Below are 14,381 nucleotides of genomic sequence, written 5' to 3'. Positions count from 1 at the left end.
AAAAATGACTTGTATTTATTTAAAAGTTATCTAAGAGCATTAAATATTCGTTGAATTTATTGCAGTAGGCACAGCAGGCATTTAGGCATAAGCACCATGCTTATCCTTGATTATCCAGAAAGAATCAACAATGTCACCCTGTTTATCATCAGACACTTGCTCAAAGTACAAGTGTGTGGCATTGTGGGCCTTTAGACGAGTGTAGCCGTAGTCCTAAATGAAAATTAATTAAGAGTACGGAAGCTTTAGCAACATTGGCTAGCTTAGCAACATGTTGTGCTGCTGCAAAATGTTGCTAACGCCATTTTGTAGACACTTACATTGCTGTGGAACGCATTCCAATCGGGCAGCGTTTCAGAAAAGGGTTCGCGGTTCTCCTTGCATCCAGCCGAGCCCGTTATGATCTGTATGGGCGCCTTAGGATTGGTATAGGGCGCCTCTGCACTGCCATTGTACACCTTGAAATCGTAGATAGGCCAGAGGCGCGTATAGAAATGCTCGTGAGCAAAGAACTCAACGTCGACGCCATGCTTGTAGAACAGATCTTCCAAGCCAAACCATTTGAGCATCGGCAAGCCCTGCCTAATGTACGTTTCCAGCTGCTCATTGCAGTCGTATTCCTTGTTGTCGCTGCAATACATGGGCCGATGGCCATAGGTAATAATCCAGGGACGCTTGGCGCGATTCTCTGGCAGGTTGGCTTCGGTCAGATCACGCTCCAGCCACTCAAACTGTTTGGTCAGCAGCTTCAAGCCATAGTTGACGAAGTAGTAAACTTCCGTGGAGAAGGACACAAAGTGCACGGGGCCCATGTTGAAGCTATACCACAAGCTGTCGCCACTGCCGGGCATATTAAAGCGCTTGCGATAATTGGAAAAATTGCTAAATATAAAGAAGAGCTCATTAAAAATAGCGCACATAGTTAATGAGACAGATATACGCACTACTTCTCCTCGTGGTTGCCTGGACAGACCATATATGGCACATAGGCAGCCACAGTTTCAATCTGACGCATAAACTCATCACCAACGCGTGCATCATTGGAGTCCATGTCATAGGCAAAGTCACCCACATGTATTATGGCGTCGTACATGCCACGCTCTGTATCCTGCTGCAGTCGCGCCAAGGACTGCGCATTCTCATTGCCCATATCGCCATAAATAGCCAGCGATGGCATCCAGTTCTCGCCAGCTGGCGGCGTCTTAAAGCTGTAGACAGCGGACCAACCAAGCTCACTGCCGCAGCTGTACTCATAGCGTGTGTCCGGCTGCAGCGCGGGCAGCGTCACCTTATGTATGTATTGAGTGCGTCCACGTGGACCACCGTCCACAAAGCGTTCCCAGCTGCCGCTAACCTGCTTGAGCTCATCCTTGGCGTAGTTCAAAGCGTAATTTACCTGAGAGGAGTTGGTGGAGCTGCGCGTTGCCCAGGTGACCACAATATCCTGTAGAGTGTCTGTGAAAAATATAAAATTATTATTATAATCATGAATTCTATAAAGCTATATTTATTTGTTGACTATCTAATTGAATAAAATTACTTGTCGAAATAAACAAACGTCTACAAAATAAAAAATTGAATGCTTCTTATATTTTATTTAGTTACAGCCGTTAATACATGATTAGTGATAAATATATAGCACAATAGTGCCTTCATATAAAATATATTGTGAGGGATTACGTTAAAAGATACAAGCATATGGAATGGATTACATTATTATGGGACATAGGGTCCATGCTTGTCCTTGATGACCCAGAACTTGTCTATGACCTGACCGCCCTTATCATCTGAGACTTGCTCAAAGTACAAGTGACTGGCATTGTGCGCCAGCAGACGCAGATAGCCAAAGTCCTGGCTATGGAATGCGCTCCAGGGCGGCATTTGCTTGAAGAAGGGCTCGCGACCCTCGTGGTTGCCAGCGGCGCCCGAAATAATATGCACCGGAGCAGTTGGATTCACATATGGCGCGGACAGGGAGCCATTGTAGACAGTGTAGTTGTAGAGCGGCCACATGCGCTCGTAGCAGTGCTCGTGTGCCCAGAGCTCTACATCGACGCCATAGCGATAGAAAAGCTCCTCCAGACCGAACATATTCAGGCCGGGCAGACCCTTGCGCAGCACAGTCTCATGATTGGCGCAGTCGTCGCCGTTGTCATTGCTGCAGTACATGGGTCGATGACCAAAAGTGATGATCCAAGGACGTTGTGCGCGCTGCGCTGGCTCATTGGCACGCCTCAAATCCTGCTCCAGCCACTCGAACTGTTTTACCAACGGCTTAAAGCCGTATTGTAGAAAATAGTAAACCTCCGTGGAGAAGCCTATGAAGTGCACGGGACCCAAATCAAAGCTGTAGAACAAGCTATCCGTGCCGCCCGGCATGCTGAAGCGTTGCGTATACTGTGAGAAGTTGCTGCAAGCGAGGAATGCTAATTAGTGAAAATACAGTGGGAACAATGGGCAATGGCAGTGGCACTTACTACTTCTCCTCATGATTGCCCACGCATACCATATACGGCACATAGGCGGCTATGGTCTCCACCTGGCGCATGAACTCATCACCAACTTCGCCATTCTCGTTGGCCATGTCGTAGGCAAAGTCGCCAACATGCAGGATGGCATCATACATGTGCATTTGCGTCTCGCGCTGCAGCGCCGGCAAAGAGGCGGCATTGACCACGCCCATATCGCCGAATATAGCCAACGATGGTATCCAGTTGTTGTGCTGAAAGCCCGTGTGGAACCAATAGACCGCCGACCAGCCCAGGCCACTGCCACAATGGTACAAATATGTTGTATTCTCCTGCAGCTTGCCCAGCGTCACCTGTGTGGAGTAAGTTTATTAAGCTATGGTCTGGTTTGTCAGTTGACATGCTCTACTTACCCGGTGTACATACTGCGTCGCCTTTCTGGCGCCGCCATCAACAAACTTCTTGGGTCCATGTGCCGCCTTCACCAGAAACTCATCAATCTCGTCAATGCCGTACTCGCAAATCGATTCGTTTGTATTATCGCGTGTATTCCAGGTCACCACAATATCCAACACAGTCTCTGAGAAGAGCAGCCATCACCAGCACACAACACCAAGCACATAATACAAATCATTTATTTACTATTAACTACTAATATTCACAACGATTTAATTACAGTGCACTTCTAACAATCAGAAATATTATATTCCACATATATTTATGTAATTAAAGATTATTAATTTATTAGGTATCCGCCCAAATCCTATAATACTATATTGATAATACTATAAATTGTATGTAAATATTGCATTTAAAAAATAACTAAATATAATTTTGAATATCAAAGTGCAATTTGAATTCGTTTCAACTAATGAAAGTAAGTATGGAGGATTTGCAAACAGATCCCCATGAAAGAAAGACAGCAGAAGAGATTGAAAGAACAAGAGAGCTCAGCCCACTCTGAGAGCATTCTGGAATCTCTGAGAAGAGTATGTGTGACCTTAAATATTTTCAAGTCACAGCCACCTTCGATTGAAAGAAGAAAAGAGCTCAGCCCACTCTAAGAGCATTCACGATCTCTGCGATGAGTATGCGTGACCTTAAATATCGCTTTTGTTTATTTCTATTGCTGACTTACATTCGCCTAATGGTGTTATGTAAATTTAGTAACAAGGTCTAGTAAAATATTATAGACGCTCTCCGACATTTACTCAGAGTCCAATTGAATGGCATATAATTATGTATTTGGACTCTTCAAGTTGCACTTAAATTTAATTAGTTTATATTGTAGTCGCAACATTCTAATTAACAAAATCAATAGGTGCGGGTACCAATTCTTAATACTAAGAAATGCCGTATACCGAATCAATTGTAATTTTACATCTCAACTATAATAATCTTTCCTAGTCATGGAAAACAGAAACTTTTACTGTTGTAGCTTATTTAATTATTTACAATTAAAAGTTCTTTAGCTGCTTTTAAATTAAAACAGAAGTTTATTTTAATTGGCCTTTGATTAAATCACGTTTTGTTTATTCGCAAGCGATAAAAACAATTAAGGCTGCGTAGCTTCTTAAATGCGTGTTACAATATATTGTTTAACATAAAATATTTCAACTATAGGGTGTGTTGACATTAAATAAAACGGAAAATTGAACTATAGTAAACTATGATTGTTTTGTGCAAAGGAATTTGCAAACTGGTCCAAGAAATGCTTTGCTTAATACTCTGTAGTCTGAGCCATAAAAAGCAGAATGTGCGCTAAAACTAATACTGCCAGTTGCTGTGTGATGGAATTTCCATTAATTTGTTTTCAGTTGTTTATATTTTACGATTCGTAGCTGCCATGCTTGGACTTAATCAGCCAGAACTTGTCGATAATGGCGCCCTGCTGATCGTCGGACACTTGCTCAAAGTACAAATGTGTGCGATTGTGTGCCTTCAAACGCGTATAGCCATAGTCCTGACTGTGAAAGGCGCTCCATTCGGGTATTTTGCCTTTGAACGGCTCCCGACCCTCCTTGCAGCCGGCAGAGCCGGTAACGATATGCACAGGTGCACGTGGATTCTCATACGGCGAGCTATATGTACCATTGCGCACATTATAGTCGTAGATGGGCCAGAGGCGTTCATAGGAATGCTCATGCGCCCAGATGGCCACATCCACGCCATACTCATAGAGCAGCGGCTCCAGTCCAAACATATGCACAAAGGGCCAGCCAACACGCGTCAGCGTCTCCGAGTGCGTGCAGTCATTGTCGTTCTCATTGCTGCAGTACATGGGCCGATGGCCATAGATGATAATCCAAGGACGTTGGGCGCGCTGCTCTGGCTTGTTGGCTGCTGCCAAATCTTGCTTGAGCCACTCGTACTGAAATACCAACGTCTTGAGGCCGTAATTGAGAAAGTAGTATACTTCCGTGGAGATGCCAATGAAGTGCACTGGACCCAGATCGAAGCTGTAGAAGAGATTCTCTGTGCCTCCCGGCATGCTGAAGCGTGCGCGATAGTTGGAGAAATTGCTGCAATGCAAGGCAAGCCAAGCCAAGATTAACTTCAACACGTGTCCAAGGCACCAAGGCACCCAAGTACAACTTACAACTTCTCCTCATGATTGCCCGGCACGACCATATACGGCAAATAGGCAGCCACAGTTTCAATCTGACGCATAAACTCATCGCCCACGCGCGCATCCTTCGTGTTCATGTCGTAGGCAAAGTCACCCACATGCAGTATGGCATCGTACATGCCCAGCTGTGTCTCCTGCTGCAGTCGAGCCAAGGACTGTGCATTCTCATTGCCCATGTCGCCATAAATAGCCAGCGTTGGTGACCAATCTGGCGTAGCGCTCACCACAGTGCGAAAGTTATAAAGCGCCGACCAGCCATAGCCACTGCCACAATGATACACATAGCTGCTGTTGGGCTGCAAGTCGCGCAAGGTCACCTAGTTTATGAAGAAGGCTATAGTTGAGTCTGGTATTAACTGTGTCCAAAGTTTCTGCCGTACCCGGTGTATGTACTGTGTGCGCTGTTGGGGACCGCCGTCCACAAATTTGGTAGCCTGGCCATAGGCGCGTAGCTTCAGATCCTCCAATCCATACTCAACGATGCTGCTGCTGTTTTCATTGTTGTTGTTGTTGTTGCTGTCTGTTGGCAATTCGCGCGTTGACCAGGTAACTACAATCTCGCTGGCTGTGCGCTCTGCATGCGACGAATGCAAAGTAGAAAGTTTATAACAAGAAATAACATTGTCACAAAAATTAAACAATAACAAAAAGTTTAAGAGAGCCGGCTCCACACAAAACTTTTGTTTTGTATTCACGCGAGATTCAAACGTTTCAGTGTCCCCATTTCTAATCTCTTCCGCACAGTTGTTTTTAAATATATATATTAATATTAAAAAAACAATAACAAAACAACAATAGCATAGTTCAAGCCTTTATCAGTTGTGCAGCCTTAGACTAATTTCTAGTCTTTATTTCTAGAATTTTACTTTGTTCTAGAAGTTGGGGGTAAAGGGAAATGTACAGAGCTAAATTAACGGCAGTTTGAAATATGAGCTGTAAGTGAGTAAGGGGGGAAGAGGTATAGACGGAGCTGTGATATGCACTCACGCTATCGTTTGTCAGCTTTTAACAATTGCGCAGTGTTTTGGTGCAGAATATCAATAACAAAAATGAATCAACAAAAGCGCTGAAGCAGCTAATTTAGTTAGTTGTACCGAAACGTTCAAAATTCATTATATGACTTATCCAAAACTTATGCATTTACTCACCACCAAAAGCCAAGTGCACCTGTTCCGGCTGATAATGCACTATATCCAGATCCTGCAGATTTTTGGCCAAGTTTGCTTTGGTTAGCAGCACAATCACCGTTAACAAAGTTAGTGTTATTTTTGCATGGCCCTCCATTGCACGTATGCAGTTTTAATTTATCTCCGTTTTGATAAAAGCTAATATATAACTATTGCGACAATTGACATTGCCGTTGTGACACCAGCAAACACAGCTGACAACTTTATATATTTATATATATTGCCTTCACAGATATTTGTTTTTGTTGTCCACTTGTTTTAGAAAATACACAAATGTTACTTAGAAGTATTGTGCGATGATACTCGTTTAACAAAATGTTAATTTATCGATACATCAACACAGTGTCATCCACTTTGTAACATTGTTAACAACAATTTTTTGCTTGTAATTTTTAACTAATGTCAACAATATACTAATGAAGATGGAAAAGGGAGACTCGGCTTCTATGCCGAATGCAGACGCATATCGTCGTCTATTGAGCAAAACCGTCTCACAGCTATTGTTAGACAAAGGTGCCGGCGTGGCCAGCCACCAATGTGTGGAGACGCTGACCCAAATGATGCAGTCTCGTAAGTAACCACAAACAAATTATTCTGCTGTTGCATTTTATAGTTGCTCCTTGGTTTCAGTGCTTGTTGAGATTGGCAACTCGGCACACAATTATTGTGAACTGGGTGGACGCACTATGCCCACTGTGGGCGATGTTAGCTTAGCGCTCATTAACATGGGTATTAACATAAGCACCCTGGAGCAGTATACGCGGCGAACCACTCACACGCCTATAGCACTGCCACCGCAACAGTCACAACAACGTCAGCTAAGCTTGCTGCAAGCCGGCACCAAAGCAGCTCATCCACATTATGTGCCCAGCTATTTTCCACCCATGCCGGATCCGCATGCCTACATACGAACGCCCACACACAAGCAGCCTGTGACAGAGTACGAAGCTATACGTGAGAAGGCTGCTAGTCAAAAGCGCGATGTAGAGAAGGCACTGACTAAGTTTCTCTGCAAAACCTCTGAGACCAACAATCTCTTTCCCACCGAGGATAATATGTTTCCACGTAAGTAACTGCTAATTGATATTAAGAACTTAACATTTATTTCTATATACTTACAGTTATCTCATGTAGGCCTGCCTTTCCTGCATATTTAGCTGCCTTAAATCCCACCGACCAAGTGTTTGACTTTGAAGAGCTGGAGTACCATTACCTGGTGGCAAATCGTACAGAGGACGCGCCCAGCAAAGAGGACGGTGAAGAGGGTGACAGCGACAATGAGGAGGTCGATGGCGATAAGTCCAAAGAGCTTGAGCTTGAAATCAAACCAAATTCAGCCACTAACAAGGCTATTTTGGAAAATCCCAATATTGACAATCCCTATTTGCGTGCCGCCACCTTGCCTAAGCGCTCGAAGGGCAACGGCGATCCCACCACTCCACGCATAATGCCCACACGCAATCCGCCCACAACAGCTCCAGCGGCGCCTACGCCTTCCACACTAGAAATAACAAAAAGTAGCATATAATAGTTATAGAATAAAGTCGTTTATCAGAACACAACTAAATTCTTTTCATTTGAATTGGGAAAAAGGGTTGCACTCTATTTTGAAATATATGTTGGTCTTAGATTTTGGCGCGCATTTTCTTTGACGGATGTCTTGAAATTTTTGGAGCTTGACCATTTTGTCTGGAATGTTGTAAATGCCAATGATTAATTTTGTATATATAATTTAAATTATTAACAATTTGACCAATGATTTCACAATTAAAATTCGAGTGCTTTGCTGCAGATCTCAGTTCGACTTCAATTTGCATTTTGTTTATTTACGTTTACATTTGTAACTGTAAGGCGTAAGTGTATTTACTTTTTTAAATGTGCATAGCTAAAGATATTTATTTGAATCTATAGTTAGTATCGATGCTCAACGATTATAAACTATATATTCAAATGTTATAAATTACATATATAAAAACTGTCCTTAAGATCTGTCCGCTATTTGTACGCCGTCACTGGACTTAATTTATTTATTATTATGTTTTTTTTCTGAACAACAAATCATATGAAAGGAAAATTTCGAGTGCTTCCATCAATTTGGAAGATTGGAGTGTATTTTAAGGTCTATAGGAAGTGGTGTATGCATGGGTGTGTGAGTGTGTGTGTGTATTTATGTTTGTGAATGGTTGTTGTTTTAATTGGTGCAGATTTAAGCAAATGTTGAAAAATAAACAAATTGGCGAATTTAGTATAAGCTCTCGGCGTTAGATGAGCGCGGTTTTTTAAGCTTTTCCAGATTCTTAATAACTATGTCGTGGAGCGAAGAGTAACGATTGCGGACCTCGCACACAACCAGCCACAGACTGAGGTATTCCTTTTCATCCAGCTCGACAACGGCACGACGGTAATCATCAATGTGTGGATACTTGGCGACCTTTGAAACAACCTTGGCGCGCGACAGAAAATAGCGTGAAATCTGATCAAAGAAAGCCGCTGCTTCAGATTCAACAGTCTGGATTTCGGCCAGCGTATCCTCCTGAATCGAAACACCAAAGTTGTTGCCATCCTCAATTTTGGGTATCATGAATGAAATCCACATTTTAAGTAGGTTCGCTGCGAATCAAATACATAATTAGCATGACTATATCACATTGTTATTTAATATAACTTACAATCTTCCACCAGTTTGCGTATGATTGGCTTTACGACCAAAATCATTTCGCAAATGGGCTTGTTGCAAGGTACTGTTCCATTAGGCAAACCCATCACAGCTGAGCCAAAGACAACGTCATCTTTGCGTGGACGCTTTGTGACTGGGCGGTCATCACCGGCGTGCACATCGCCGCCATCGTTATGGTTTGCCAACATGGGCGGTAGCACCGGAATGTTCAGATCCTGGTGTACTTCACAGAAGTTGCGCTCATTAAACATGGGTGTAGAGAGCAGCTCATTAAGCTCTACAATTTTCTCGGGGAAGCCTTTTGTAATCAGCGTCTCGGCTTTGGTGATCAGCGAGTCCTTATACTCCTGCACCTTGGCTATTGTATCTTTCGGCATTGTCTTTGTCAGCTTCTGTCGGTTACTTGAATTTCACAACAATAACAAATACCAATACACAGCACCACCTTCTCAGATTCCACCGGTTTGACTAATTTGCAATTGTAGCGCGTGCTTTTGCTGCTCTCTCACACGTCCTCGTTTTTTGATACACCTAAAATTTAGGATACGCCGTGTTTACTACAATTGGAAGCGGCCATAACACACGGTTATGCCATAAGTTGGGGTTATTGTTTTGGTTTGTTTGCACTAAAGCCAGAGACTTACCCGAAAAGGTTTAGAATGCTTTTGATGCGGCCCGTCAACGAAACTCCACGCTTGTAATCTATAAACAAGTTGGCAGGGCCATTTCTGAGTTCTCTGGAATGAGTGCTGCAAAACGCCGGCTACGATAGCAGTTGACTTAAGGAGATCTTAATTTAGAAGTTCATATAGATTATATAGAATTTTTTAGGCAAAACTTTTCAAAATTTTACACTGTTTGTGCTAAATTCTTAATCTTGATCGCCGCAAAATGTCTAGGTTACTGCATGTAAACATCATATCGAATGTGTTGGATAATGTATCGAATAATCGCAACACTGTATCATTCCCAGCCCATTGAAAGCGGATTAGGCGCAGTTACTATGGGCAATAAACAAATAAAACAACATTTGGAGACGGCTCAGAAGACGGGCGTGCTTAAAATCTCGCTACAACGACTGCAGGAGTTTCCGCCACAGCTTAAAGCCTATCCCAATGTTCTCAAGACGCTGGATCTGTCCGAAAATCGGTTCGAGCATATGCCCGATGAACTGGGCCGTCTAACATTGTTGAAGCACCTCAATCTAAGTGGCAATCGCTTGGTAGAGCTCAACGAAGTGTTAGGTGAGCTGGTGAAGCTTGAGGTGCTGCTGCTGATGGACAACATGTTGACTAAGTTGCCCAAAACATTGGCCAATTGTACGCATCTAAAGACCGTGAATCTGAGCAATAATCAGCTTAAAGAGTTTCCTGTAATGTTATGCGGACTCAACAAGCTGGATGTGTTGGATTTGTCGCGCAATAAGATCACCGAAGTGCCCTCAGAGGTTGGAAATCTGTATGTTACTGAGTTAAATCTAAATCAAAATCAAATCTCTGCATTGGCCGAGGAGATTGCCGATTGTCCCAAGCTAAAAACGCTGCGACTAGAGGAGAATTGCCTACAGGCTAGCGCGTTGACACCACGCATACTGAAGGAATCCAAGATCTGTAATCTAGCCGTCGACGGCAATTTATTTAATTCTAAACAGTTTACCGATCTAGATGGTTATGATGTCTACATGGAACGCTATACGGCGGTCAAGAAGAAGATGTTCTAAATGCTTTAACATAACTTCTACGATTTATATGTATACATATTTATGTTAATTATATTTGTATTTGTATTTGTACGTATTTAGATAACAACACTACTTTAATAGTTTAATTCTAGTTGTGCTGTCTCTGTAATAAAATATGCACTGCTAAAAAAGCATAACAATGGCTTTTGTTAATGCTTAAAGCTTACCACGTAGCAGTGGCTGTAAATGTGTGTAATAACTGCCATTCACCGACTCCTGATTAAGCGGATTGCGGCGGGCCTGCTCCATCAGACGCTCATAAACGCGCCCGTCGTGAGCGCCCAGCGTCGAGTTGAGCACGCGATCATCAAAGTCAAAGCCATCCACAATGGCCAGAGCATTGGGACGCAGCTGAGTAAGCAATTGCTCAAAGCGTTGCTCCACTTGCTGCACCTGGCGTGCGCTGATGCTCTGCCAGCGCAGAATAGCGCTCAGCTGACGCAAAAAGCTGTCCAGTATATAAAGCTCCAGCAACTGCGCCAAGATCTCACCCAGCTTGGGAAGCTTCTGCAGCTGCTTGAGTTGCTGCAGTGTGTTGCGTGTCAGATAGGCGTGGCCATATAGCGTAGCTGCGGCGGTTAGACGTCGCCCAGACAAATTGGTGGCCTGCTCCAGAGTTTGGCCGCGCTTGCGCTGCTGTCTCAGCCATTCCCAAGCGTCGCGCAACTGCTCGACTGCACTTATCTCCAGCGCACGCACTGCATTCTCCATTAGATTGTTACCCCAACTATGGCGCACGGGCAGACGCAGATAGGTAATGCTGGCGGGCATTACTCTGCGCTTTAGTGCATCCTCATAGTTGTGCAGCAGAAAACGTGCCGTCTGCAGCAGCAGCACAGTATGCTCGCCCTCATAGGTATAGGCGGCATTGGCCAATCCCATGATGCTATCAAAATTGGACGAGGCCAGGTAGCCATGGCCGCCGCAGCACTTGCGCAGCATATCGATTCCCTCGGCGGAGTCCGCCGTGCAAACGGACTTCAGACAGCAGCTCAACGCATGCAACTCAGCGAGCTGCGCTTGCGTGGATTGCGACTGTGTCACGTCGTTGTAAAAACGCCAAAGCTCATCGGCCACCAGGCGATAGCAGATGCCACGTGCTATCTGCGGCAGCACCTTCACCTGCTGCGTCAGATGATCCAAAATCTGCGGCTCCGCCTGACCAGGCTCAATGGGACTCTGACGACGCACCAAAGAGTAGCTAACAGAGAAGAAAAGTTAGTGATGTCCATGATTATTACTTACTGTCTGGGGCTCACCGTGTAGCTATTGTGGCTGCCTGCAGCAGCTGGAACATAGCATCTCGGACAATCATGACGCGTACAAAGACCATGGGTCCATAGACCAACTGTGGCTTCGCCTTTCGTACAAATGTGCCATCGACCATCACCTGGGCGTGCTTCATGAGCATCTGCTGGCGCGGTATGCGCACATTCCGCAAGCCCAGAAAGCCGTTGTTGACGCCATTGCCGCCCATCTTGGGTCCAATGTCACCCACATCAATGCCGGGCAGAGGTTCGTGTGTCTGCTCGTCGCGTATGCGCACAAGGAACGGCTGCAGACCATGATGATTGCCGTTAATGTAAAGTTGCGCCAGCACCACCACCATGTTGGCTGTCTGACCCATTCCGCCAGGCCACCATTTGTAGGCACTGAGTGAGGGCGTGTTTAGCACAAACTCCTCGCTTGCGACATCGTAGTCGGCGCGTGTCTCTAGACCGCGTATAAAGCTCCCGTGGCCTAGTTCCGTTTGCGCATAGGTGCCAATAATCCCGTCCATACGCCAGGCGCGCTCAAGCCAAGTACGCTGCTGCTCCTCAGTGCCCAGGTTAAGTATGCTGGGCAGAAACATGCCAAAGTGCAGGCGCAAAGGAAAGCTTTGCTGAAAGAGCGCTGTGCCCAGCGGACCAGACAGCATCAGCCGAAAGTCATGCACAGCTTTCAAATTCACACTCTGCTCATTATAGCCATTCTCGCGCTGCCACTGGCGCAGCCTGGCAACAAACTTGGTGCCCTTAGCTATCGAATGCTCGTAACGCTCCTTGTATGACATGCAGCTGGGTGGCACTGCATCGTCGAACTCGGGATCATCGAAAAAGTAACGCTCCACAGCGCGTCGCTGCTGCAGCTTGTCCCGTCCACCTGCCCACCAAACAGCAAAGTCCTCGCTCGAAATGCCTGCCGACTCTCGCTCCCGCTGCAGATCACTATTCACAGACTCCATTATAGACGCACAACAACTAAATGCAAAATGTCAAAAGTTGCGGGCAACGCCTGTGCCAAAGTCTGCAAATCTCTATATACGCATATTTATGTGCAACCTGTTTACAGTTGCAGAAAAGCACAGTTGCTTATCACTTGTTTGTGTTTTTGCCTACTTTTTGTGCTACAGTTGGCAAGAATACTGGCAAAGGTATATGCATACATACTAAAAACCTACTTTGGATCTGTGCCAATGAGATAAGAGAGAGAGCAACTGTATAAAAACTCTAGAATTGGCGACAAAAAAGCTAGAAAAATTCACCACATTCCCTGCATAGCATAGCTCTTTCTCTCGCTCTAATTCTGTATACAGCCACGCATGTTGCCATTCACTGCTTGCCATTCAATTTACCAGTTTATGCAAACTGACCACACTTCTTGCAAAAGTGCATAACTTTCCCTCTCTCTCTTTTTCGCGCTCACTCCCATTCTTATGCATGTTGAAATTCACAGTTTGAAACTCAATTATTATTTTAGTCATCTATTGTTTTGCCCACACAAAATACAGCATAGTTATTTTTTTTAATATTTATTTAATAATTATCATTTAGAAAAAGCGACACTGACATTTCAATTTTAACGATTTTCATTCATTTTTAAATTAATTTTAATTTTCAAATGTATGTATGTATGTATGTATACATACTATATGTATATAAGTTAGACAAACATTTGAACAGCAGTAGCTGCACATTCAGCTGTAAATGAAATGATTTATCCTAGTGTTAACTCGGGCATTCCTGATGGAATTTGTTAATATTTTAATGGCATTTTAAATTGAATTGTGCTAGTTGTAACGTATATGTATATTGCCACTTAGCATTTACATATATACAAACATATAATGTACTTAAGCCGTAATACATATGTATACTATATAGTACATATATATGTATACATACACACATGGTAACTTGTAGATATTATTGACTGCAACCTGCCGTAATTCGTTTACATAATTTATTATTGTTTTAACAATTGTTAACAGCGTGTATTGTATTTTGTTGTTGATCCATATTGTTTTCAATTTAATCTCGTTGTGCTCGATTAACAATCTTTGACAAACAGTTAAACAAATAAACAGTTTTTGTTTTTTTTTTTTCTTTTTCTTTTATAAATAGTACACAGACACTGGACACTGAAGCATTCACACACATGCACACGCTTAATTAACAAATACATACATACACACTACTACTAACTACTAACCATAGATTAGATAACAAGTGAGGGTAGAGATCTTTGCACCAGCTTTTTAACCAGCTGATCTTTTGTCAGAGCAAATTATATACATACATACTATAGTATATAAATAAATAAAAAAAAAAAAAAAAATTATAACAAAGCAAAAAAAGAACTAATAAACAATCAATCATTTGACAGTCATTTTCACATTTGTTATTATTACATATTTTCT

General features: G+C 43.4%; 5 protein-coding genes across 8 annotated transcripts; 2 read left to right on the top strand and 3 right to left on the bottom strand.

Annotated features, from left to right (window-relative positions):
* Positions 1–14: 14 nt before the first annotated feature.
* On the bottom strand, positions 15–6,565 carry LOC108606752 (acid phosphatase type 7). Of its 3 annotated transcripts, none has more exons than XM_017997154.1 (4): positions 6,246–6,565; positions 945–1,455; positions 321–882; positions 15–213 (listed from the first exon to the last, which is right to left on the bottom strand). In XM_017997154.1, exons 1-4 carry the CDS (start codon positions 6,379–6,381, stop codon positions 82–84), a joined length of 1,341 nt encoding a protein of 446 aa, XP_017852643.1. In that variant the 5' UTR covers positions 6,382–6,565; the 3' UTR covers positions 15–81. The 3 variants fall into 3 exon arrangements, with proteins under 3 accessions (XP_017852643.1, XP_017852644.1, XP_017852642.1); XM_017997155.1 differs by lacking the exons at positions 15–213; positions 321–882; positions 945–1,455 and adding exons at positions 1,587–2,410; positions 2,478–2,821; positions 2,882–3,048; XM_017997153.1 differs by lacking the exons at positions 15–213; positions 321–882; positions 945–1,455 and adding exons at positions 3,964–4,990; positions 5,068–5,414; positions 5,478–5,671.
* Positions 6,566–6,639: 74 nt separating this feature from the next.
* Positions 6,640–7,837, top strand: LOC108605928 (transcription initiation factor TFIID subunit 8). Its single transcript, XM_017995748.1, has 3 exons — positions 6,640–6,854; positions 6,915–7,349; positions 7,406–7,837. The coding sequence occupies exons 1-3, from the start codon at positions 6,701–6,703 to the stop codon at positions 7,810–7,812; spliced, it is 996 nt and encodes a 331-aa protein (XP_017851237.1). The 5' UTR covers positions 6,640–6,700; the 3' UTR covers positions 7,813–7,837.
* Positions 7,838–8,064: 227 nt separating this feature from the next.
* LOC108606921 (proteasome activator complex subunit 3) lies at positions 8,065–9,709 on the bottom strand. 2 transcript variants are annotated; one of them, XM_017997463.1, is made up of 3 exons: positions 9,606–9,709; positions 8,954–9,518; positions 8,065–8,894 (listed from the first exon to the last, which is right to left on the bottom strand). In XM_017997463.1, exons 2-3 carry the CDS (start codon positions 9,336–9,338, stop codon positions 8,527–8,529), a joined length of 753 nt encoding a protein of 250 aa, XP_017852952.1. In that variant the 5' UTR covers positions 9,339–9,518; positions 9,606–9,709; the 3' UTR covers positions 8,065–8,526. The 2 variants fall into 2 exon arrangements, with proteins under 2 accessions (XP_017852952.1, XP_033150287.1); XM_033294396.1 differs by having other exon boundaries at positions 8,954–9,492; positions 9,606–9,677.
* A 44-nt stretch (positions 9,710–9,753) lies between these two features.
* On the top strand, positions 9,754–10,778 carry LOC108606920 (leucine-rich repeat-containing protein 57). The gene is made up of 2 exons (XM_017997461.2): positions 9,754–9,870; positions 9,935–10,778. The coding sequence occupies exons 1-2, from the start codon at positions 9,853–9,855 to the stop codon at positions 10,679–10,681; spliced, it is 765 nt and encodes a 254-aa protein (XP_017852950.1). The 5' UTR covers positions 9,754–9,852; the 3' UTR covers positions 10,682–10,778.
* A 63-nt stretch (positions 10,779–10,841) lies between these two features.
* LOC108606919 (probable peroxisomal acyl-coenzyme A oxidase 1) lies at positions 10,842–13,102 on the bottom strand. Its single transcript, XM_017997460.1, has 2 exons — positions 11,962–13,102; positions 10,842–11,903 (listed from the first exon to the last, which is right to left on the bottom strand). Exons 1-2 carry the CDS (start codon positions 12,924–12,926, stop codon positions 10,859–10,861), a joined length of 2,010 nt encoding a protein of 669 aa, XP_017852949.1. The 5' UTR covers positions 12,927–13,102; the 3' UTR covers positions 10,842–10,858.
* Between the last annotated feature and the right edge of the window lie 1,279 nt (positions 13,103–14,381).

The sequence above is a fragment of the Drosophila busckii genome, chromosome X (assembly GCF_011750605.1).
Source record: "Drosophila busckii strain San Diego stock center, stock number 13000-0081.31 chromosome X, ASM1175060v1, whole genome shotgun sequence".
NCBI lineage: Eukaryota > Metazoa > Arthropoda > Insecta > Diptera > Drosophilidae > Drosophila > Drosophila busckii.
The sequence above is the reverse complement of the archived record's forward strand: the minus strand, read 5'-3'. Positions and strand labels throughout refer to the sequence as shown.